The sequence below is a fragment of the Montipora capricornis genome, chromosome 1 (genome assembly GCF_036669925.1).
Source record: "Montipora capricornis isolate CH-2021 chromosome 1, ASM3666992v2, whole genome shotgun sequence".
Taxonomy (NCBI): domain Eukaryota; kingdom Metazoa; phylum Cnidaria; class Anthozoa; order Scleractinia; family Acroporidae; genus Montipora; species Montipora capricornis.
In genome coordinates this window covers 47034233-47059232 of record NC_090883.1, presented here as the reverse complement: position 1 = coordinate 47059232, position 25000 = coordinate 47034233, and the positions used below count along the sequence as shown (strand labels likewise).

At 39.1% G+C, this 25000-nt stretch overlaps 2 protein-coding genes and 1 pseudogene across 2 annotated transcripts in view; all 3 read right to left on the bottom strand.

The window, feature by feature from the left end:
- LOC138049616 (uncharacterized) overlaps positions 1-2315 on the bottom strand; it is a 29741-nt gene extending 27426 nt beyond the window's left edge. The window contains exon 1 of the mRNA XM_068895995.1: positions 2250-2315. The gene's annotated coding sequence lies outside the window, so the exon portion shown is untranslated. The remainder of the gene's footprint in view (positions 1-2249) is intronic.
- The window catches only part of LOC138046573 (uncharacterized), a 174053-nt pseudogene that overhangs the window by 104680 nt on the left and 44373 nt on the right, over positions 1-25000 (bottom strand).
- The window catches only part of LOC138049607 (proto-oncogene tyrosine-protein kinase receptor Ret-like), an 11402-nt gene continuing 7114 nt past the window's right edge, over positions 20713-25000 (bottom strand). Inside the window, exons 6-9 of the mRNA XM_068895983.1 lie at positions 24285-24496; positions 23914-23954; positions 23440-23536; positions 20713-22303 (exon numbers count right to left, since the gene is read on the bottom strand). Coding sequence (XP_068752084.1) covers positions 22123-22303; positions 23440-23536; positions 23914-23954; positions 24285-24496 — 531 coding nt within the window. The 3' untranslated portion in view covers positions 20713-22122. The remainder of the gene's footprint in view (positions 22304-23439; positions 23537-23913; positions 23955-24284; positions 24497-25000) is intronic.

The window sequence follows — 25000 nt, the reverse complement described above, 5'->3', positions numbered from 1 at the left end:
AATTGTAACAACATTTACGTTCTATTTCGCTAAGCTCAAACGAACGTGAACTATTTTCTCCCTCGATGCTTTAAAATACACAACAAACAACTTCATTATGGGTGGGTTACTCAGGCAATCCAACCATTCGATTAGAGGAAAGATACAATAAAATCTGTTCAATCAAGAGGGAAGGGGGAGGGGGGGAACCACAATCAGTGGCAAAAGTCTTGGGACATTCACCCTTTGAAGTTGGACAATGTTGCCAACAGTGAACATACATTTCCTTGTCTATTTGAACATTGATTGGGTGAGGAGGGACCAACATTTTGAAGCTCTTAGTGGAATTTTGACAGTTATGCTTAGTTTCTGACATCTGAAAGGTTTTCAGGGCCATCCTGTCATTAGCGTCCCAACTGCGTTTGCCACTGATTGTAGCTGAGAGCGTCAGAGTTGAAATTTCGAGAGTGAGAGAACAACCAAAACTTGCTATCTGTTTATAAAATAGCCTGATAACTCAATGACAATATCCCTGGGGATTACTAAAACATGCACCTAGGTAATACCTGATAACAAACCACAAAATCGCTTCAAATTAGAAGGATTCTAACTCATACCAATACAAAATCCATTTGGAACATCGAGTTCACAATCGTTGCCTTAAGCAGTTAAAGGCCTGGCTTTGAAAATATGTTCAGAAGTGTAGCTGATCGCCAATATCTTTCCCCAGATATCCTACAACCCAATGAAACTTTCCCTGAAGAAAAAACTTGTTGTCCTCTTTTGCCTCAATGTATAATTTTGATCACGAGACTGGTCACGTGATAAATATATGAATCAGCGATGCGGTGGCGGGATTTTATGTTTACAGATTAATGAATCAACCTTCCAAGTGGAAATCCAACATATCCAGCTTTAATTTCTACGCTTAGAGTGATCGTTCTCGGCAAGTTTTAGTTTTAAATTATCAACAGTCAGTGGTTGAATTCCGGGCCGAAAAATGACCTTCGTCCTCATAATATGACAACCATGGTCACTCCAAACATAAGATGCTGGAAATAATTAATTTGCATCAGAAAAGGGTTTTTCTTTGATCTTATATCCTACAACCGTCACCTACTCCTTAAATAAATGATTTTGTCAAAGAAACGGTCATGTGACACGTCACGTGATCTGACTTGTTTACCCCCCAAAACTTTGCATAATCATTGTTTGCAATTTCCCCTGGGACATAAAGATGTCCCAGGAGAAATTGAAAACAATGTATTGTGGGATTTGAGAAAGTAATGAATTATTTATCATTTTCTGCTGGAGGCCTTAAACTGCTTGAGGTGCATTTCGCCTGCGTGGGTAATTCATAAACGAAAAGGACGACCCTTTCTACTTGGGTTAGTTACGTAGAGAACTGAGCCACAAAAAGCGACTTGGTTATGGACACTAAATCTAAGCACTCTTCACCGAACTGAAATTGAAGAAATCATCAGCATAAATGTTCTGGTAAAAATTTATATTTTTAATGAATAAAAAACACAGGGACAAGCTCGCAAGCAAACTTTCCAGATGACATGCTGCATAATACAATACACAATACATACTTAATTGACCTTTTTCCACGGGGTCTTTTTGGGCCAATGAAACACAATCAACGAAACGAGAGAACAACAACAACAACTGTTAAGAATCCCAACTGGCTGGAGTCAAACCAGTTGGCTATTTACAAGTGCGGCCGCGAAAATGAACCAGGGACTACCAGGAAGAAATTCAACGAGTGGTCAGAATGGGTCTTGAACCCGGAAACTCCTAACCAGTGTACCGCACTACATCTCTCTACAAACATAACATACACAGACATAAAACTTTATTTCATTTCGAATTTTTAAGTAGCTAAGACAAGCTTGTACGTATCTTCGAGAGAAAAAAAGAAAGAAAAGGAAAAGAAACTAGATCCTTCAAAAATTCTCATACTAAAAATTAAATAGTAATTCTTAAAATACTTAAATTTAAGTACAATAATTACCAAAAGCTATATTTCAGGTTCTCTGCTTTTATGAACCATTGATTTTGCAGCTGTATAAGGCGGACACAAAAATAAAATTTGTCTGCTATTCTCTAAGGTAACGAAACCTTAGTACACGTTGTCTTTAAATTGGACGCTTGCCCCATTTTTAACACTTGATGAGAGATGAGAGAAAAAATATTCATTCTGAATTTAATTAATATTCGAATTTTTACTTTATCTGGACTGTGTTTTGGCTAGTGTCTGCACTTACCGTCAATTTTGCCAACGAAGCATTCATCTTCACCCGATTTTGTGCCCACCAATTCTTCGATTCGATATGACAAAGACGCTTATAATAAGGTACGTACCGGAACTGGATATTAAATACCTCTGGCAACCTTGACATTATAGATCACGTACCCGCCATAGCACGTTTCCTTCATTAAACCGAGATAAAAATATCTTTCTTTTCATTGATGTTTCATGGAGGATGAAGTCTCTTAGTCTTCGTTCTTCAAAGGTTTTCGGTGTACGCGCACAAAGATAGATTGCAGGCGTAGTTAGATTTGGACGATTATCATAATTTTCAAAGAACTTATTTCTCGGATTCATGATCATTCCCTTTTAAAAAATCTTTTATTCGGTTCACTTTGACAAAAGACTGACCGTCGCACTTATAACTATAAGATAGGATAAATAGGACCAGTTTAAGGATAGAAAATGAGTTAATCTAAGGAAGTTCAACACTGAAACCTAAAGAAAACTATGGAATTTCTCGTGACATCTGCGGGCTTATAGATTATGTAGGCACAAGTCACTTGTATTTTATCTTGCAAGAATTGTTGACGATGCTGTGTAAACATTTCTAACTGAATACATGTCCATTTCGATCAACACTATAAATAAGCCTCTTTGGCTTAGCTATTAGAATGCAAGGATTGAATGCATCGCAACTTGAGTTTGCTTATGCGCTGTGTTTTGCGTTGAAGAGAACTCATTGTTGTAAGGGTGGGTTTCGTCGCCTGACATCAGATTAGACTGAAAAAAAGAGGAATTATGAAGCGGAAACAAAATGTTCAGTCCAGAAGATGGAATAAACTTTTGGTTAGTGCAAAGTTCTGCGAGGCATGCATGACATGCAGCAAATTAAAGTTAACGTGCGTCAGAACAATTTCAAGTTGGTTCTTTTGCAGACTATTTAACTTAAAGTAGAAACGAGTGAGTTTTACTCAAGAGCGTGTTTTGTTATTTTTGAGCTAAAACGAAATATATACCGGGGGGGCAAGGGCTTCCGAATGTTGAAACAACAAATGCATTGAAAGTTGTAAAATGTCAGCAGTTGATTTTTGCGAGATACAATCTTCTTTTTTTTTTTTTTAAACATAAGAAGGTCTAATTTTGGAGCAAAGGCTGAACGTTCTTATCTATTTTTGCGATGTGAGGCTGAAAATTTTAAGATCTTCTTGAATTTACATCGGACTTTATTTCACCTGGTGACTTTAATGGTGTTGAAGTTGTTTTGGAATGAATATAAATAAGAACTGCTCATTATTACAAACTGAGATATGTACCATGCAATGACAAAACCATTGTTATGTTATACAAAATATGCCCTTAGTAGTTGGGTTAATTTACATTTATTTCCCTATATTTTATGCTTTCATTGAAAGTACAATGATGAGCGCAAGAAAAACGTTCTTAATCGACTCTCAGCCTCAGGAATATTCTTAACACGTTCTTAAAATGTTGTTAATCTCAGCCTCAACGTTCTTGTAAAAAAGGTTCTTATAAAATAAAAAGAGTGCATTTCAGTGTTTGGTATATATGTACAAAGCCTACCGTAAGTAATGTCCATGCACGGTCCATAGCGACCCGATCCCCTGATTGCGAGCTTCAAACCACGATGGGAGGAAACTGAAAAAAGCACAGACAAGTGCATTGAATGACAAAGACTCACTTGTATTGATATTTATACCTCAACTTTCATAATGGCTATCACAATAAAAAGCTTTCATTTCATACCGCCCCTTCTCTTGTTATGGTTGATCGAGCAAAAAAAATAAGAAGAATGAACACTTGAAGGGGTCTGGGATGCAGAGAAGGCCAGACTGCTAACTAAGAAAGCCTGGTTACAAAGTCAAGAAAACGTTCAGTTATAATTTATGCTCGAGTTTACTTTTGTATGTTAAATGTCACGTTTTATCTGTAATATATATAGTCAGATGGTAAAAGATGTATAATAACACGATTATCAAATGCCTAAACAGCCTTTTAAAAACGTATACAAAAATTTGGTTTTATCAACGGAGTTCGGATAATGTAAATTGATCATGACCACCGTACAGAGATTCTAAGCTATTCTAAAAGCTGAGTTAATAATAATAATAATAATAATTACAGTTTTTGGAGCGCCTCGCTACGCCTCGGCGCTCTTACAATACTAAATAGAAATAATGAAAAATTGATAACTATTTACAAATTTCTATACAGTTGATACAGTTGATCTAAATTACAATACAATTACAATGAAAGTTTCGAGCGTTAGCCCTTCGTCAGAGCGAATCGAGTAATTGTGGGTTATGTGTAGTTTTTGTAGTGGAGTAGAAGCTACGCTATTGGTGGTAACGTGGAAAATAGGAATACGTTAGTTAAATACATTAGTCTTATAAGAAACGATTTAGAAATACATGAAACAAGAAATATAAGTGATAAAAACCGACGTTTCGGTGCATCTTGCGCCATTATCAAGGTTACATAAAGATAAAATGCGGTTTGTGAAAAGGCTAAGTTGAAACGAATTCTCTTCGTGCTAAAGTATTCTTGTAATTAGCTTGGCACTCTTTTATGCAAATTCGTGTCAACTTAGAAAACGTAACCTTTCCTTGTAATTACAAGAATACTTTAGCGCGAAGAGAATCCGTTTCAACTTAGCCTTTTCACAAAACGCATTTTATCTTTATGTAACCTTGATAATGGCGCAAGATGCACCGAAACGTCGGTTTTTATCACATATATTTCTTGTTAAATACATTAGGTAAGAAAAATAAGAATACATTAGTTAAATGAAAAGCATTCGTTACTACCGTGAGGATGAAGGGTGCCGATTTGGAAGATGAATTTTTGTTCCAGATTCTTGGGGCTTTCCGTCGTACCTTGATGTAGGGAAAGGCCGCAGATAGCCATGTGTTTTTTGGAGTGGTTAGGGAGATAAAAATGACGAGCGACTGGCTTAGATGCATCCTTGTCATTTTTCTCAACATCGCAAAGGTGTTCGCGGAATCGGTCGCCTAGTCGTCTACCTGTCTCGCCAATGTATAAATGACATTTGCGGAGGTACATGTGAAACGATCGGTGATCTTAACAGATCGCTTGGATCCCGATATATCGCTAATGTTAAGAGTAAAAGGGCAAGTTTTGCATCGCGAGCGCGCACTTTTGAAAGTGCCGGGTTGCTCGTTAGTTTTGAGCGCGCTTCTAACTAAAAAGTTGCTTACGTTTTTTTCTCGTTTGAATGAGATAAGTGGAGGTTGCGAAAAGATTCTACCATTCTCAGGATCATTTTGGAGTAATTTAAAGTTATTAAGAGTGATACTTTTGATTGCGTGATTATGAGGATGGAGAGTGAGGGTGAATGGAATTCTGTCATTCTTATCTTTTTGTGACGTTTGTAGTGCTGACTGTCGATCAATTTGTTGGGCGTGATGATGGCCCGCTTTGACCACAGAGACAGGATGGCCACGTTTTTCGAAGAACTGGCACATCTCCTCTGATTTGCTGGAAAAATCGGAGTCATCACTAGATAGACGTCGAAGTCTAAGAAATTGAGAATAAGGAATGGAGGTCTTGACATGTGATGGATGTGACGAAGACAACATATAACTGTGAGAATCTGTAGGTTTGTAGTGCACACTGGTACATAGCACGTTGCCGCTAATAGAACTTCGATATCTAGGAAAGTTAATGAAGTTTCCGGAATTTCCAAGATATATTTAAGAGCAGGATGAAAAGAATTGACCGAGGTTACATATTGATCGAGTTCTTCTCTGCTGGATGAAATAGCGCCGATGCAGTCGTCGATGTAGCAGCAATAGAGTTCAGGTTTGGGGCCGTTGTACTGATTAAAATTGGTGTTCAACATATCCTACAAAAAGATCGGCATAGCTAGGTTCCATTCTTGTTCCCATCGCTACACCATTAATTTGTTTGTAATAGCTGCAGGCGAATGAAAAAGAGTTATTAATGTAAGATGGCAAAGATTTGACGATAGGCGTCATAGTCCTGTCTAAGAAGCTAGAAATAAGGCCGGTGGAGCAACTACAGGAAGAATAGATAGGACGACCTGGGTTGTTAGGTTTGTGAATTTTTGGCAAGAATTTATTGCACGAAGTTCTAGGGGTGGTGATGATGAGATAAGTTGCAGTGTCGGGTTATTCTTGATTGACTATAAGATTCTGAATGGTGTCTTTGACAAGTTTTTGATTTGCGGAGGTGAGATCTTCTGGACTTTGGCATAAAACGAGGTGTTTTCTATGTCGGCTGATTTGACAACTATTTCATTGCGTTTAATTTACTAAGATTTTTAAGCGCGGCCCACTCTTCCGAAGAAAGGTTGGAAAATTTAGTGTTATGATTGAATTTAAGTTTGTGAATGTCGTGACGGCATTAACTGGTGAAATAATCTAGAGGCAAATTTTTCAACATCTTGCTTAATAGAAAATTCATTGGTGCGTTTGGTAAAATTTAGGCCCTTACTGAGAACAGATTTTTCTGATTCAGTAAGCGGAAGATTTTCTGAAATTGTAACTACGGTATTATGGCTATACGATGTTGTGTCGTTGGTAATTTGCGGACCTATTAATTGTTGAAGTTTGCTTTGGTGTAAATGGTCAAACAGTCCAGTTCCCGGATTTTAGCGCGAATCGATATCTGTACTAAAACTACTGGACAGGTTTTGGAAAGTTGGGAGCGACACCGAAGAATTTGTTTGTCAAGTGCGATTCGGTTTTTGCACATAGCTCTAATTGTGATCCTCATAATATTACGTGAAATAGAATTTTGCGCGCATGGAATTTGGTGAAGATATTGATTCGAGTGAGAGAATGTAGAAGCATGAAAGTTTCAGCGAAAACCTTTAGGAATGACCTTAGAATTTAGGCAATGGCCAATGAAATTGATATGATCATGACTACAAAACGTAGTACTATGAGACAAGGAAATCACATCACACCAATTGCTGTTAATAAAAAAAGATTATGCTTGTAAATTAAAGTATTTGCTTACTCGACTAGTGAATCTGGAATCTGGAATTTTTTTTAAAATTTATTTTATTTTATTATTTTTTTTTACTTTTCGATAAAAATGGGGTAGGTCGGGCGATGGGAAACGAGACATTTTATTGGGACAGCCTATTCTAAATATTCATATCATTTCTTTATCATGATAAAATAATACTTCTTTGTTAGAAGTGACACAAAGAAAACCCGAAATGGCTAACAACAGCGGCTGAAATTTGATTTTATCATTTCCATGGATTCAGGAGTAAGTGTAAAATGTTCCATTTTATAATCTGCAGGTGTTTATTAATTATTGTCTAAGGGTAATAATGACATTAATTGACCAATGGTTTTAAACTTCAGTACACTTCATTTATATTTGAGCTGACTGTAAAGGTCATTTTGCCATGGCATGCCGAAGAAACTCTTTCATATTCACATTTACAAAGTGTAAAACAAAAAGGTTTTAGCATACTTTTGGTCAGTTTGCATATGCATCAACCTTTAGCCTTTATCAAGGTAATGGCTAGCTGATGGGCGGGTTATTATTAATTAGACGGGAAGTTGAAATTATAACAAAAGCCACTAATTATTTCCTGGCAATACAACGTACAACCTGACGATTTCCGTTTTTTTTTTTTAAACCAGATATGACAAAAAAAGAATTCCTCCTTTCTTGCAGATATTTCATATATTATTTACATAAATGACATCTCGACACATTTGACATCTACTGTCAGGATTCATGGCCGTAGCCAGAAAAAAATTTTCACTCAGGCAATGTCATAGTTAAATTATCTTTGTAGGTATTTAGGGTGTTTTTTGGTGGCTACATTTAAAGACAGCACTGGAGTCCGGCATTATTAAAAAAAGTCACGAAAAAAATGACTGAGGCAACTGCCTCGGATTGCCTCATACTGGCTACGGCCCTGGGATTTATGCAGATGACACTAAAATTTACCTAACATTCGGTTCACTAGATGAAGATGAAGAACATTCGGTTCACCACATGAAAATCGAAAACAATTCCTATGCAAATTTTGAGGGGAAAAAGAGGTATATTATTGGATTTGAGAAAGTTGTGAATTACAAAAAAAAAAACAATTTCATGAAAGCTCCTGACCCAGACCTTAAGGACGTTCGCGCCAAAATCTTCCTACGGTGAGATTTTTTTCATTTCTCGCCTAGAGTTAGGTCATAAAGTACTTACTCCAAAAATCTAAAAAAAATTGGGGGTCACCGACTTTGTTTCGGAGAAAATGGCAGTGGAAAAATGCCTTAATTTCAATAAATATGTCATAATAACGAAAGCTAGCCTGATCTGCACATCCATCGAAAATCCTAAAACTAAACTGTTAGAGTGAAGGTTTCCGTACATTGGTTTTTAGGGGTGGGATTTTAAGATAATTTCATGCCGCTAGGGATGTCGTAAACAGTAGAGTTCATCCTGGACGAGCGTTTTCGTAACCTCTATCCGTTGCAACCACTACCGGAATTCGATGGCACGAGGAAAGAAAATTAAAAAAAAAGATAACTTCTTACGGTGAGATTTTTTTCATTTTATCATATTTTGTAGATAGTAAGTAGAGTAAGTGATTCATGATTAAAAAAATAGGGGTCACCGATGATCCAAGGGAGTAAAATCGATGTGATTTTACGAAGCTCTTGGAAAACTTCGTTTGTCACGTTTTTGCGTGACTTGTCGGGGAAGGACTGGAACCCAAGAGAGGATCGGTCGTTGAAGGGATGAAAGGTTTTTACCCCAAAACAAAGCTTTCTCGAGCACAGCAACGAAGTTTTAAGCAGTCGTCATCTTCATTTGGTTAGTGTTTTGCATAATATTTCTCCATTGCCGTCATGCTCGTCTTCTGGAGTGTGGTTTTTGTGAAATTTAATCGCTGGTTTTTTCCACGCAGGTCCGCACTATTCAAGCCGACGTGGACGAAAATACTGCTCTATTTTCACGAAAGTAAAGGAAAAGAACTTCAAAAACATACATTCATTTTGAACTTAAGTTCGTAGGGTAATAAAAACATTAAAAAACAGAAACAGCCCCATTAAATTTTCGCAACGGTTCGTCCTCGAGTTTTCCAAACTTTCAGCCACTACTCGATCAGCAGCTACCATTTAAAGAGCTTTTCCATCCTTCCGCTCACTTCTCTTCAACGTTTCATGATGATTCGGAAATAAATGTGCCATTCTTTTGCCGCCCTGGAATTTTTTCCCCGGCGTTTTTGTCGCCATGTTATTTTAACTAATGCTTGAACAATATTTATCAAAGTCAAGTAGACTAGTACACGACTGATAAAAACAACGCGAACATCAGTCGTGCAGTAGTCTACTTGACTTTCCTAAATATTTTTAATCAATTTTGACTGATCGCGATCTTCTCTTATCCAACGCTGTGCAAGACTTATCGTCCACGGTTTCTGCAAAGGTTTTCAAACCTCAACTTCACTAATGCTCGAAGTAATGCGTGACATATTACAGTCGCGTTACCTGCGCAGTTACGTTGCGCACAAACAATTAGCGCGAACGTCCTTAAACTGTTTGGGGCGCATTTCGCTTGCGTGGGTAATGGCTAAACGAAAAGGACGACCCTTTCTACTTGGATTACTTACATAGAGGAGTGAGCCACAAAAAGTGACTTGGTTATGATTACTTGACACTGAAATTTATGCACTCTTTACCGAACTAAAATTCAAGAAATCATCATCATAAATGTTCTGGTGAAAATTTATATTTTTCATGAATAAAAAACACAGAACAAGCACGCAAGCAAACTTTGCAGATTGACCACTCTCAGTGGGGACTTTTCAGGGCCAATGAAACACAATCAACGAAACGACAGAACACCACAACAACAACTGTTTAGAATCCCAACTAGCTGGAGTCAAACCATTTGGGTATTCACAGGTGTGGCCGTGAAATTGGACCAGGGACTACCAGCAACAAATTCAACGAGTGATCTGAACGGGTCTTGAACCCGGGAACTCCGGATGTAAAGGCAAGCTTCCTAAATTTTTACTTTATCTGGACAGTCACTGTGTTTTGGCTAGTGTGTGCACTTACCGTCAATTTTGCCAGCGCAGCATTCACCTTCACCCGACTTTGTGCCCACTAAGTCTTCGATTCGATATAACAAGGAAGCTTATAATAAGGTACCTACCGGAACTGAATATTAAACACCTTTGGCAACCTTGACATTATATATCACGTACCCGCCATAGCAGGTTTCCTTCATTAAACCGAGATGAAAATATCTTTCTTTTGATTGACGTTACATGAAGGATGAAGTATATTTGTCTTCGTTCTTCAAGGGTTTTCGGTGTACGCACAAAAAGAACTTATTTTCAAAGAACGTATTGCTCGGATTCATGATCATTCCCTTTTTAAAAAATTCTTTTATTCGGTTCACTTTGACAAAAGACTGACTTTCGCACTTATAACTATAAGATAGGATAAATAGAACCAGTTTAAGGACAGAAAATGAGTGAATCTAAGGAAGTTCACCACTGAAGACTAAAGAAAACTATGGGATTTCTCGTGACATCTGCGGGCTTATAGATTATGTATGCACAAGTATTTTATCTTGCAAGAATTGTTGACGATGCTGTGTAAACATTTCTAACTGAATACATGTCCATTTCGATCAATTCGGCCAACTCCTATCGTGGCTACCATTACCTTAGTAGGTAGAAACGTTTCATCATCACCTCTCTGGAGGTCGCTTTTCTCAGTTCAATTTAGTCTCAATTCTTAAATAATCAACTGCGGACGATTTCTATTTAAATTCCCTGGACGTTTTGCAGCTTTACTTCCGAAATGCTCTGCAGTATTCCAACATGGCAGAGCTAGATTTGAAAATATAACGGTGGCTTACTTTATCATCTTTATCATCTATAACAGAATAACATCTTTGCTAATTACTTTTTGTAAAAATTTTGCCTGAAGAAAAGTCATGTTTGCTGTTTCCCATCTCCAAAGTATTTTATCCTACTTTTTAAAGTGGCAGAAAAATAGTGCTACTTATAACTACAGTTTCCTTAAACATGAAGGATATTTTAGCTCATGAAAATTGTTGTAAGCATCAAAAGCGCCTTGAAATGAATCAACACTATATAAATTTTCCTGTACATTGCATATTACGCGCTGTATCCTCGCCGGATGTTAGGGTTGTGTTAACAGATATCAAAAGAACGCAGAAGTAAGCCTGGATGCAGTTCACAAAGGAAGCGTAGGCTGAGTTTATCCTTCATTAGCCCTCAGGCGCGAGCTACATGGATGATTTAACAACCCAGGGGAAGTTTTAACGATGTAAATAAATTAAAATTATGTAAATTTTAATAAACTTGTTTCTGGCGATTTTAAAGCAGTATGTAACGAGTTTTTAATATTACTTTGAAAAGCTGAAAAAAGATGATTGGAAGCAAAGTAAAACCAAAAATTATGGTTCAGTTGTGGTTAAACTATTATTTTAACAATTTAGCAAAACTATAAATAAGCCTCTTTGGCTTAGCTATTAGGGTGGCAAGGATTGAATGCAACCCAACTTGAAAAATTTGAAGGAAGGGTTTCGTTTTTACAAACGTTGGCCGTGTAGCACTTTTATTTCAACAGATTTTTAAATCTGTTAAATCAGTTAAAACTGATTAGAGTGTAATGTGAAGTGCTAGTTTTGTACCCATATGAACCACGTGAGCGTTAGCCCTACTAATGGAAATGGGCCCACACAAAGACAGAGAAAAACTCTGACCAGGGTGGAATTGAATCCACGACCTTCGGGTTAGATTACCGCTGCTCTACAGACTGAACTATCTACAAGGTCAGACGGGAGCAGGCCGTGGGAACTGAAGATATTAAAGTCACGGCAATGAACATGTACAAGTACAAGGAAGGGTTACATTTTACAAACGTTGGCCGTGTAGCACTTATATTTCAACAGACTTAACTGATTAGAGGGTAATGTGAAGTGCTAACTAGCACCCTTCCTTGTACTTGTACATGTTCACTGCCGTGACTTTAACATCTTCAGTTCCCACGGCCGGCTCCCGTCTGACCTAACCCGAAGGTCGTGGATTCAATTCCACGCTGGTCAGATTTTTTCTCTGTCCTTGTGTGGGCCCATTTCCATGTGTAGGGCTACCACTCACAGGGTTCCTATGGGTACAAAGCTAGCACTTCTCATTACACTCTAATCAGTTAAGTCTGTTGAAAAATTTGAGCCAACTTTTTCAAGTTTTCATGTTGTGCTGCGTAAAAAAACAGTTGGTTACATATCCTGGTATCTTTGTTTTGGTGTTCTAGGGGCATTTTGGTTCTGAGCAATGGTAGTTGAGGGTGCTTAGTTTTAATTTGACCTCCACAAGATAAAAATTATATATTGTGACAAAACCCCTTGAAAGCCAGTGGCCAATATTGTTAGCCAACAACATCCAACACTTTTGGCGCGCTAAAACACAGTTGTGTAAGGCAGCGGCTTAGGCTCTACCAATCAGAAAGCCGGAGATTGCCCACGTGGCCAAAATCAACCAATCGGTGTGAAAGTCGCATAATTTGTACCCAGTCCAGAACGCGAAGCGACGTCACAATAGAAGTTGATTAGCTCCTCCAATTCAAAACAAAAATTGGGTTTTAAAGTCGTATGAAAGGGGATTTTATTCAATAGGCCATTTCCGAATTACCTTTGGTCTCTTTTTCAAAGCAAATCCTGGTACTCGTTTTTTTCTGCAAATTAAACTCATTTTCATACGAATGGAGCAAACCTCGGGTTGAAAAAGAGGCCAAAGGTAATTCGTAAATGGCCTATTGAATGATGTCGTTGAAGAAGAAAGATTTGTTTTGTACATTGTTTCCGAAGCACGAATCACGTGAATTCGACTTTTTGTTGTTTGGTAAGCTCATAAAAGAACTGTCTGTACCCATAAACAGAGTTCATTCGAGCAGGACAATGGAGACTGGAAACAAAGCGTAAAATGTCACCACCACTGGTTTGCACGATATGATATTTATCAAGAAGGGAGGGATATTTCATGAAAGGGTTGTCGCTTGCAAATCCTTCTGTATCGAATGAGATGTCTACTTGGTAGTGTTCACGAGTTCATTGATGACTGTGGAGTCCAATTCTCGAAAGGCAAGTTCGTAGACTGGCGGGGCACCTGAACCCTTTATAGGTTTGAGAAGCACTGGCAACCTGTTGTCTCTCGGTTCTCGCGCTAGCAGCCTGGGTCCTGTTGTTCGAAAGCCGATTAACTTAATCCAGGATTAGCGTAAACGTTTGTTTCATATTTTCAATTTCTTTTGCTCATTTTTGTTTTTCAAGATTGACATATTCTAATGTAAAGTTTGCCGAATATCAGCGTTGTACAGCATTTGGGAGTAGTGAAATAAACTCCTTGGTTAATTTTTAATCTGGGGTTAGCGTTAATAAGCTTTTGAACAACTGGGCCCTGTTGTTTCTCAGCTTCGCTTGTTGACTGGTGTCTCACTGCATTATTTCCTCTGCCTCAGGCCAGCAATCATGGAGCTTTGCTGGACAGGAGACATAACATTCACACTGGTCGAAGGACTAGCGGAGTATACTCTATTGACCCCCTACGGTAAATGCATCCAGCCAAAAATCAGTGCAGGGTTGCCTCCATTTAAATCTGATCTGTCTTTAGTTAACAAACCTTAGAAAGTCCCTTTGAAACGTAAGCCCGTCCGACTTATTAACCAAAGGTGAATGAGAAATTCATTTTGTCGAAGTAAGAGTGGCGGCGTCAGTACAGGTAATAATGTTAACAGGGGATGGTCGAAAGAGACCGAAATGAAAATAAAGGAGAAAATAAATGGCTCGCATTGGGTGAGGACATGTGACCGTTAACTAAATGCGAACACGTAATGGTGTGCGAGTCGGGCTTGCACGGTTGAAAGTCCGGATGTTTCGTTAATTTCGTTACTCTTTTATTTCTGTTTTCGATTAAAGATTTTTTTCCCATTTTTTCAGTGATAACTAGCCATACTTTCGTGCTTGCCCCTTGCGTTTCAAACAGTTATTTCTTTCGTTAACTGCCTAGCAGACCTTTCGAACTTGAAAACTCTTAAGATCTTTTCCGTCTTATGAGGTTTCGCGTCCGTAAAATCGATTTTGGTGGGCTCTTCGAATACGGTGTCGTGTTGCTATCGTGGCAAATTAAGCGGCAGTAGCCACTGGAATGATGCTATTAAGAAAAAAAGTTTTGCCGCTGAACTTTCTGTGCTTTCAGTCCTCCGCTATTTCAATGCACGACGTTAATTTACTAATCAATGCGCTCCTCCAAATATTTCTGAACTATTCATTCGTCCTAACCAGATCCATTCTTATTATAAACTGCAGTTCAGTTATACGTCCAGAGATCTAGATTCACTCTTCGCTCAACAACTGTTCTCCTTTTCCACAACTGGTCATGGTGCGAAAATTTGGAATACGATTCCTCCAGAGCTACGTTACTTAAGTAAAAGTTGATCTCTGTTGTTTGTAACTTTGATTATACCGTTTAATTATTCAATTATTAACATTAAGTTGTATAGTTAGAAGGGACGAGTAAATGGTAAATCGACACAAAACTGCACTGGTGTTACACAGCCCCCTTAACTGCCGGTCAGTTATACGTCTAGAGATTTAAAACCAGTCAATAATTGTTCTCCTTTTCCACAACTGGTGCGAGAATTTGGAAAATGATTCCTCCTAAGCTACGTTACTTAAGTAAACCTCTTTTCAAACGAAAAATGCACAAACCGCTTCAGAAGGAATCTCGTATCCCTGTCTTCCTTACAGTGTAGCTTAAGTAGCTTTAAATACCCGTAAAACGGAGCACTGATGGAGAGGGGAGGGGGGAGGGTAAAATGAGCGCACCGTCTACCTCGGCTTTGTCAGTTGAATTACAGTTACGAGTTAAAGACGCTAGATATGGTTACTTTAAGGTTTTGCAGACTGTTGATATGAGCACAGTTAATCTTTCTTTCCTTTCCTCATTACTAGATCCAGATTAGACCGATTTAATTTATTTTATTTTGTAAGATTTTTCTTTTTAATTCTTATTCTCTTTATTGAGCCTGTTCTAGTTTTGTTGCCCACCTAGAATAACTATGCTTCTGTGGGGTAACAAATATTGTGAAATCTATCTTGTTATAATAAAATATTGTTGTTCTCTATTTTGAGGGTTGAGCTGCAGGGATATTGCCAACCTCGTCTCCAGGCCCCAGTTGTTCAAACGATGGATTGCACTGTCAACCGGATAAGTCACTATCCAGTGGATACATCATAGCCAAACCAATAGGCCTTTTGCAACTAACGATCACATGGTACAAAATCCGCCATGCTGGAGGGCAAGCTCATTATTATTCCCCCACTGGGACATTAAAACAAAGGCAAGTCAAGCTTGACTGGTTCAGGTCTCTTTGCTTTAATGTCCCAGTGGGGGAATAATAATGAGCTTGCCCTCCAGCATGGCGGATTTTGTACCATGTGATCGTTAGTTGCAAAAGGCCTATTACGCTATCCAATGGACAGTGATTTATCCGGTGCATAGCGCTATACACCTTTTGAACAACTGGGAATTGGGGCCCGTTTCTCGAAAGTCCCGAAACGTTACGGGCCACTTTCGGGTGTCACAATTCCCTTTGTATCTCAAGAATTGAGAGGATTTAAGTCGTCAAACTTCACAGCCATTTTTTCTTTTTGTTACTTTGAAAACATGTTGAAAGATCGGCTTTCAAAAACAAGCGGTCGGCAGTTTCACAAATGGCTTTTCGGGCCCGAAACATTTTCGGGACTTTCTAGAAACGGTCCCCAGGTCTTCTCGGCGATTAGCTTCCGTGTTGAAAGCAGAGACGACCCTGGGGACAAGGTTGAGAACTGTACGCTAAAAAGAAGATAACAACAACTAAAGGCCCAGCGGAAATATATCTTTTCTTTTCTCGTTTAAAAAATTATTCACCACAGTTGTTTATTCACAGGATTTTAAACAAAATTCCATCTCATTGCCAAAGGTCTTCGTTGAGCTGATCAAGTATCTTTATTTATAACAGTACAGTGTACCGAGGAATTTACAAACTGTTATAGTACGAACAGATTCTAAATCTTGAAAACAGCATAATAGTTCCAGAGCAAGAACAGCAAGTTGCAGAGTTTAAAATCAAAGAAGAAAACTCTTGAAACGATTGATTAAGAAAACCGGTCCAAGTTTTTTCCCGCCTTTTCCCAACTTGTCGTTTACCCAGGACACGATTTCTTCGTCTTTGATCGGCTTGTCGCTTTGGGCGCATTTTTGCAGGATAACCAATGTGTAGGCGCGCATGGCCTGGTAAAGGATAGCCAACATTAGCTTCTTGTTGCCATCAAGTATGTCCTGGCCTCCAATTCCAACAATTGAGAATTCCAGCTTCTTAGCAATGTCGATGGCATAATTGCAGTTTTCTAGTTTCTTCATTTTCTCGCTCAATTTCTTAAAAGGGGCTCTGTTAACCTTGCTCCAGTCCACAATTCCAGCCTTTATCTGCCAATAAAATAGTGAAAAACGGTCAATTTGTGATGGGTACCCAGTCGCTCTGAGTTATGAGAATAGCCCCCTCCGATTTTATACTTACTGGTATTCCTTAGTAATCAGAACTGCGTTATTAGTTACTTTAAACGTAAACTTGCAGTGAAAAAAACGGGTCCCCTTGCCACTCAGGGAGAAATGATTTACAGTAGCTGATTTTAAAATCAAAGTTTCCGTCATCCGATGACTAAAGAGGGAAATTCAGTATCAGGATTTAAAAGTCCACCGAAACCTTCGAACCGCGGTTAGCCATTAGCGGATTGCCGTGTGCCGCACTGGCCAATATAGACTTTAGCAAAAGGTCCGGCATTTGGGTGGAAAAAACGCGTCGTGTTGGATTATTGCTTTACTTTACATGTTTTAATTCAACCAAGCTAGCGTCCTCAAGAATCTGCAAATGATCAGCAAAAATGTGTTAATTCATTAAAAAACATAACGTATAGGTTTAATTTAACGTGAGGTCCTACAGAATTTTAAGGGGTTGAAAAATCTTTTACCGCAAGAAGGGTATCCAGCCGTCAGAACTTGAACCGCCTACTGCAAACTCGACCGCAAGTCCATGTCACGTGTCACTCAAAGATTTGCTGTTTTCCGAAAAATACGCGATGCTAAATGTCTCTATTAGCATTGAATGTACGGCAAAGAGCAAACGGCAAACATCAATTTTTGCCACAGTTGCTTGTAATCTCGCAATCTGATTAGCTAATTTGTCACTGTCGATAAGAGTCTAGACTACACTTCACGCGTCACGCTCGCGTCAATTTGTCACGCAATGCAATAGCCAATCCCGAACACCCATTTTGAGAAATAAACCAATCATATCGCGAGAAAGTTATAGACAACGCTTGCTCTTTCTTTGTGCCTCGATTTTGGTTACCCTCTGAAATACACACTTTCTCTGGCGTTGCCTGTACTCTTATCGACAACGATATTCGTCATCACGGTGGTCAAAATCTGTTGTGGACTCAGGAGGCGCTCGAGTCCACAACATTTTCACCACTGTGATGACGAGTATCGTTAATTGTCGATAAGAGTACAGACAACGCTGAACCACTTTCGAATTGTCAAGTCGAAATTTGAGATTTTCCAAAAAAAAAAAATCAAATAACCCTTCAGGGGCAACCAACGAGAATATAGTTCAAAACCACTAACATAGCATTGTTAAACGTATTTTAGTATTTAAAAGGTAGATATAGGCATATTTTTATCCCCTAAAATACTTTAAAATACCTTTTCGAAAACTTCAGCCAAAGAGAAGGCTCCCGAAAATTCTAGGAGACCTTTTTAGGGTAAATATCGGTTAAAAAATGGGCAATTATACCATGTCACGTTTTAGATGTTCGAAAATCCTAGTGCAGACAGGCAAGCAAGAAATTTTACTACAAATGTTCCGAAAGTTCTAGCTCTCAAATGGTCTTCCGAACAGAAATTTTCCGAAAATTGACGTTGGGTGCTCCTGACCCTTGTTTCAAATGAGCTCATTTTCCCTGTTTTACACAGATATTGACGAATGTTTCACGTTGTCATTGTCACCATGTAGGTGGACGAAAACAAAAGATCTCTCATTCGCTCCATTTGTTCGTCCACCAGCAATTGCACATTGCAGCATTGTTATCTGTGTCTCTAGAGATTGGTTGCACACCATCTGGTCGGATAAGAGAATTTTCAAGCTTCTATATGAAACAGAAGCCTGCCGTTTATCGTTTGCAATTTCACTTAAACGCGAGGCTGAGGATGCGTTCCGAATCAAATAGGAATATAAGGAATAGAAGTTAGAAATCCTTCCCTAAATTTCTCTATCATTCCATAGGTTCACGTTGCAGTTAATGCTTTCTAGTGATTAACAAAACGAGTGTGTCAGATTGATCCAAACAAATTAATAATACCAATGGAGAGTTTAACGGAACAGCGCCCGGGGAACAACGACGGCTACAGTAACGACAACGCCCCAAAGCAATAATATAATTGGTTGAATGTGGAAAAATAATCTCGCTGGACATGTGGCACGCATTTCAGCACATACTTGAGCGAGAAAATGTATCAGAACGACGTGAAATCACCAAATTTGAGGTTTTGACAACAATTTTGAGAACGTGAAATGTGAACCTTTCATTCTTAAGAGACTTCGCCCGTGTTGTGCGTCGTGAACGAGACGGAATTGTAGCCAGAGTCTTACGATACTGCAAAGTTATATTTTGAATCCGTTGACGTTTTCGTCGGAACGTTGCCTTCGTAGATCTTCAAGTCCCTAATAAGAACGAGAAGGGATTTTTCTCTGTCTGGGCGTGGGCCCATTTCCGAAGTCCATAATCCAGAAGTGTCCGGCGATCTCTCTCATTTGGCCCTGACCCTCAGTTTACAGTATTATCTAACTTTAGAATATGGGTCCGCCAAATGGCCCATTACCGAGTTGCTGTTTGCCTCGGGTTCCAAACGAGTCGGTACTAAACGATTTAAATGATGAGTTTGATTTGCATGGAATCACACCACTCATTTCGAAACCAAGGCAAACAGCAACTCGGAAATGGGCTATTATATAATTATGGCCAATCAGATTGAGGCTGATGACCACAACGCTTCTGATTTGACCACAGCCAAGTAGCTGCACGAAGGATTATTGCTTGTGCTTAATGCAAAATCATAGATCGTACACGAAACACAATACAGCAGTAGCCGTCCTAAAAATAGATATGCATTCCATCTCGGTGTGCATTCCATTCCATCACGCCCTCATCATATAGCTGGAAACCTAAATGGGGAGACAGGGGAGATGGAAGGGGTACGTGAGGCGGGAGAGGGGAGGCCGGAGGAGGGGGGGGGGGGATCTAAAAGGGTGGGAGGTAGGAGAGAAATAATTTATCGAGGCTGGGTAGGCGAAAAAGTGATTGATTGATTGATTTAACTTTTAATGATTTGACGAGAAACATACATTACTTTAAATATTAAAATACTATCAAGGCTACAAGTCTAAGAACATTACTATAATAAGATAAAAAGCCTGCTTTAAGTGAGTGCCGTGTATTAAGCATCACAACAAAAAAGCCCACAGCCAGCTCGAACCGTACTGAGAGAGTCAGTCTGCCTCAGCTCAACTGGTAAGCTTTTCTGAAGAACTGTTCATTGAGCATCAAGGAGAACAGGGCACGGGAGAACAGAGTACGGAAAGCGTGGGATTATGATCCCCTTTTCCTCTCACTCCCTTAATTCGATCCACCAGACAGAAGACCGATGGACTCTAATTTGAAATTATCTGACTCTGTCTTTTGAAGTCATTTCTGATAGTTTTAATTAAGGCCCACCTTCAACCGACAGGGTTTTTGACCGTTTGTTTTTGTTATGGAAATTCGCATTGCTTATCGTAACGAACTGATTGGATGAATTTCAGCTCCGACAGGATTTTCATATATAAAAGTTGTTCCGCGGGACGCAATGCCTGTCGGCATGCATGCATGCGGGTATCGTTACCATGTAACTATGAAAGGTTGAAAAATGGCGAGCAGCTCGTCTTTAATACAATCAGGTAGGTAGGTAGGTAAGGTAAAGTCTGCTACGACTACGAGCCTAGAAGGCCCATCAGGCGCTTATCTCCGGTTTCTGTAGGATGAAGCGACTACGCGTACGAGTATTTCTACTCCTACTTGGATGGGATGCTAGTGCATCGCAGGGTTACCTCCAGCATTAAATTCGCCGGTACCCTTTTATACACCTGAGTGGAGAGAGGCACCGTGAGAGTAATGTAACACAATGTCCCCGGTCAAGACTCGAACCCGGACCACTCGGTCCACTCGATTCGGAGTCGAGCACACTGACCATGAGGCCACCGCGCGTCCCACAATACAATCAATGCCGTTATTATTACAATCACGCGCTAAGACAGCTTAAAATCGCCCCTTGGATGCAATGTTTACTCATTCACTTTAATAACCTCCAACAATCAGTCTACAAGTTGATAAATTTTCTAATTGTTTATCATTTGAAGACTAAAAGGTTCACATGACCCTTCGATATTGAAGGAGCACATCATGGGTTTTTGTTACTTAATGTTAGTTCACATATGTCTTAAAATCCCGACGTGTACCAAGCATTCAAACTAATCTTTCAGCTTTCAACAGTGATTCTAAAGTAGCGTGAAAGTGCATCTTCAATAACACCGCCGCAGGCTAAATGGCTTTCGTTGATTCTAATCATTTGGTCTAGTTTAATACTGCTGATGGCAGATCTTTAGCGAAACATCCGCTTCTAAAAGTCCATCAATGACAGAGATAACGTCCACTGACTTTTTAATGGCCTCCAATCCATTCACAGGGGCTCTTAACCATATACAAACATTTTCTGACAATTCCCTTCGGAATGCAAATTTGACACCCCTTTGTAGGTTCGTTCAGGTGGGGAACAGTTCTGGAAGAGACGGGGCACCAACACAAAAAATTGTGTTATGACTTGAGATCGTTGTTTTACAAGTACACAACCGCGGCGTGAACGCTACATCCTCGGAAAAAGTAATCTTGCTCTTTGACGCCGGAGCGTTTACACAAACCCGGTTTCACATCGACACGGTTTCATTACTTCGAAACCGTGTGAAAATCGATGCGGTTTGGAAGTGTCTACACGCCAAAAATGAAAGTCGTGATAGAAAAAGCGAGCGCTGCAATACGGCCTAAAGTCACCATTTTGAATCGAACAATGCAAATTTCGCGCCAAAACAGTAACCGTATTGAAATCGATGCGGTTTCGCCGTTTCAAGACAGATGAAACCGTATCGTTTTGAAAACGCTCTACTTTTGGTATTTAGCCTACGGTCTCGATCGGTGCCGTGTAACTTACAAATGAAACCACGTTCGTGTAAACGCTACCTGAGTCTCGGCGTCTACAATACATATAAGCCATATATATGGCGTCGCGGATCACTCACATCCTGTTTGTCAAAGACAAAAAGAGGTAAAGTTGTTATACACATGGGTTGAGTCCCGAGTGTAAACAAGCGAAAAGAGAAAATAATCATGATGCTTTTCATGAAAACAAATTGCAGAAAACTTATTGTAAAATGATTTAATTGGCTACTTTGTGCGCAAACTCGGAACTTCTTGTGAAACAAAACAGAAGACTTGTTCCAGGTTTGCTCTTACATTTACACGCGTTAGTATTTTTCGGTACTTGTCTCCTGTTTCCAAAACTCATCCAAATTTTGAGCACTCTACGTGTCTTCTGGTGTGCTTTTTTGTGTCTTGCGGAGATTTTCTTTAGACTAATTAATTAACACAGCTATAATAGCAGGTAAGGCAGAGGATAGCTTGGCTAGTATTCTGTACTAGGTGGTAGCATCATTTTCAGATAGCCTCTCACTGTAATATTCCTTGGATTCATCAAGCAATTCAAAATCCAAGTAAGGAGTTCCCTCCATGAGCATCTTCTCCAGTGACGTCGAAACCTGGTCAAATGTCGGCCGCTTGCTGGGTTCTTCTTTCCAACACTCTGACACCAGCTGGAAACTAGCAAAGAGCGGTAAAAAATCTGAGTAATTACTTTGATGCCTTATAGATTTACGATTGGATTGGATTGGTTTGGTGTTCGATAAAGAAAATTAGAAATCTTTATGACACTTTAGGAAAAATGGACACCAAAAATATAAGGTTAACGTTTTGAAAAAGTGCATATTGATCAAGTGGGCCTTCCTAGTTGTCATCATTTAACTATTTATTCAAATTTGCATTTCAGCACCAAATGGCAATGTGGTCCACGTGACTAAAACAATAGGACTGTACCCGGTATATTGATATGTTACGGTAATTCCCTTGAAAATAACGTACTATCGAGATTTTTGTCAAACTTGGCACAATTGATATTCATGCACAGAACATTGAAAAAGTGCGATAAAACGATGGGGACACCGTGCTTGTTTTCGCGCTGCATTCATTTCTTTTTTATTGTTTTTTACTGAATTACGCGAGAAGCGTTCGAAACTTGATCAAGCGGAAAAAATGTTCTTAAATAGCAAAAGCAACTGAATATTATTGAAAACTTGAGCCTACCTGTTTTTCCGGGTTAAAATCTTTCAGCAAAGTGATTTCAAATTGCTCGATCTTGCAAAAAAATTTGGAAGAAAATTGGACCGCTACATCAAACTCACTGTCTGGCTCCAAATGCAGTTTCACATCATTTTATATAAATAATACAACTTCTACTATCCAACTTTTTTTTCTCCTTAACATATGTTTTCCGTGTACCCATTACGGGTACATAACACCATTAAAAAGGGGGGGGGGGGGGAGGGGGTCACCGTGATTGTTCAGAAGAAAATAGCTATTCCTTGACAGATTTAGCTTGGCGTCAATGAAAATCCGCCATTTTCTCAATGTGCGCCAGCTAATGCGCGCGAGCTAATGCGCGCGCCAATGACACAATAAATTATGCCCAGTAGGGTTGCGCAATGCAAAACCAGGGAATCACCTTAAACGAGATTAAGACCTCTGACTCCAGGACTGCGTTCAACTCTTTTAAGTTGTCAAAAATGCCAACTGTCAAAGTTATTGCTGTTAGCCTCAAGCATTCAGGTTCTGCTAATAATGCAATTATATATAAAACAAGTTGACCACATTTGCAAAGTTTCTTTTGCACCTTTACTTACAGCTCATTGGAGCACGTTTCTGGCCTCTCCATTCGATAACCTGTCTTAAGAAGCTTGTATAACTCTTTGTTGTTAACTCCAGGGTACGGATTTCCTCCTGAAAAAAAGAGGATCTTAACGTTACTTAAGCGTGTACACAAGGACGCATGCGTAAAAGTATCCTACAATCGAATGGAAAACAGAGAGAAAAAGAGTTGACCAGAGATGACACTTCAACTTTATTTTCCTATGATGGTCCAAAGAGTCCAGTAATCACAAGTTCATGCCGAGTTAAAATTATCTATTTTAAGAAAGTACCCAGCACTAAAAGGAAACCCTTAAAAGCTCCTAAGATCCGAATTGATATAAATGCGCCACAGAAGGCGTTTATGCAAAGTCAACAGATTTCACTCTGGCTAAACTGGAACCAAGGTCTTGCGCCAATCGTTCCCTTAAAGGTATTAGCTCTGGGTTTATATTGCCTTTTTCGTTTACCCATTGTGCAAAGTTCCCAGAGTACGACTCCGAAAGACCATCTGAAATAAAAACAAAAAGAGCGCGTGAGCTATTTATTGCAGAACGTTATAGTATAACCATGCAGCTGTGCGCTGTTCTTCAGAATCAAACCAAACTCTGTCTCCTTTTTATACTGCGAAACACAGAAATAACTTCAAAAAATCTTCATACGTAGAGACTGTCTTCCTATAAGAAAATTATTTGCTTATGGTGTTCCTTTCGCCAAGTTTGCGTATCAGTGTTGTACGTGAAATGACGGACAAAGAGATCATAAGTGGTGAAGCTGCAGTTTTGTTTAGTGAGTATCACATTCATTTAATATGTGTTTGCTGCCAGTTTACAAAACTTACACATCACTTTTCGTGGTATATTCACTGTTGTAGAGTGCCTCAGGTGCGGTCCACTTAACGGGCAATTTTTTCCCTTTCTTGAGGGTGTAAAGGCCTTCCTCAACGTGCCGCATTAGTCCAAAATCCGAAATTTTAACCACTCTGTCCTCACCAAGGAGAATGTTGCGAGCAGCCAGATCACGATGAACGAATCCGTTGCTAGATAAGTAACTCTGTTTTGGAGATAGAGAAAAATAAGTGGCCGTAGTGAACGTAAATTAAAGTATTGGTTTTTATTTGACTTCCTATGAGAAAATAAATCCTTTTTATTCGGGTATTACAATCACAGACATTTTATAGGTTAACAGGAAGCTAACATTATAGCCTTTTAGCCCTAGCCTACAAAAATAGTGCATCTCTCGTTTAGCGCTAAACGAAAGAAAAGAGACAAGTGTGTTCTTGTTACGGGATGTACATTGTCCTAGCTTATTATAATGTTCGAGTCTGGTTTGTTTTCGTGAATATGTACAGAATCCCTACAAACATATTCCTTGAAAAAATGCAAAATCGCTTGACAGCTCAGACATTGATAATGATAAAACTTTTAAGAAAGTATAAGTAAAATAAAAGGAGAACAAGAGAAAAGAAAACTCAAGACCCCAAAACGGAAAAAATGCCAATTCCTAGGCTCAGTTCTTTATGGCCCGATTAATTAATTATTGTAAGACCTCGAATGG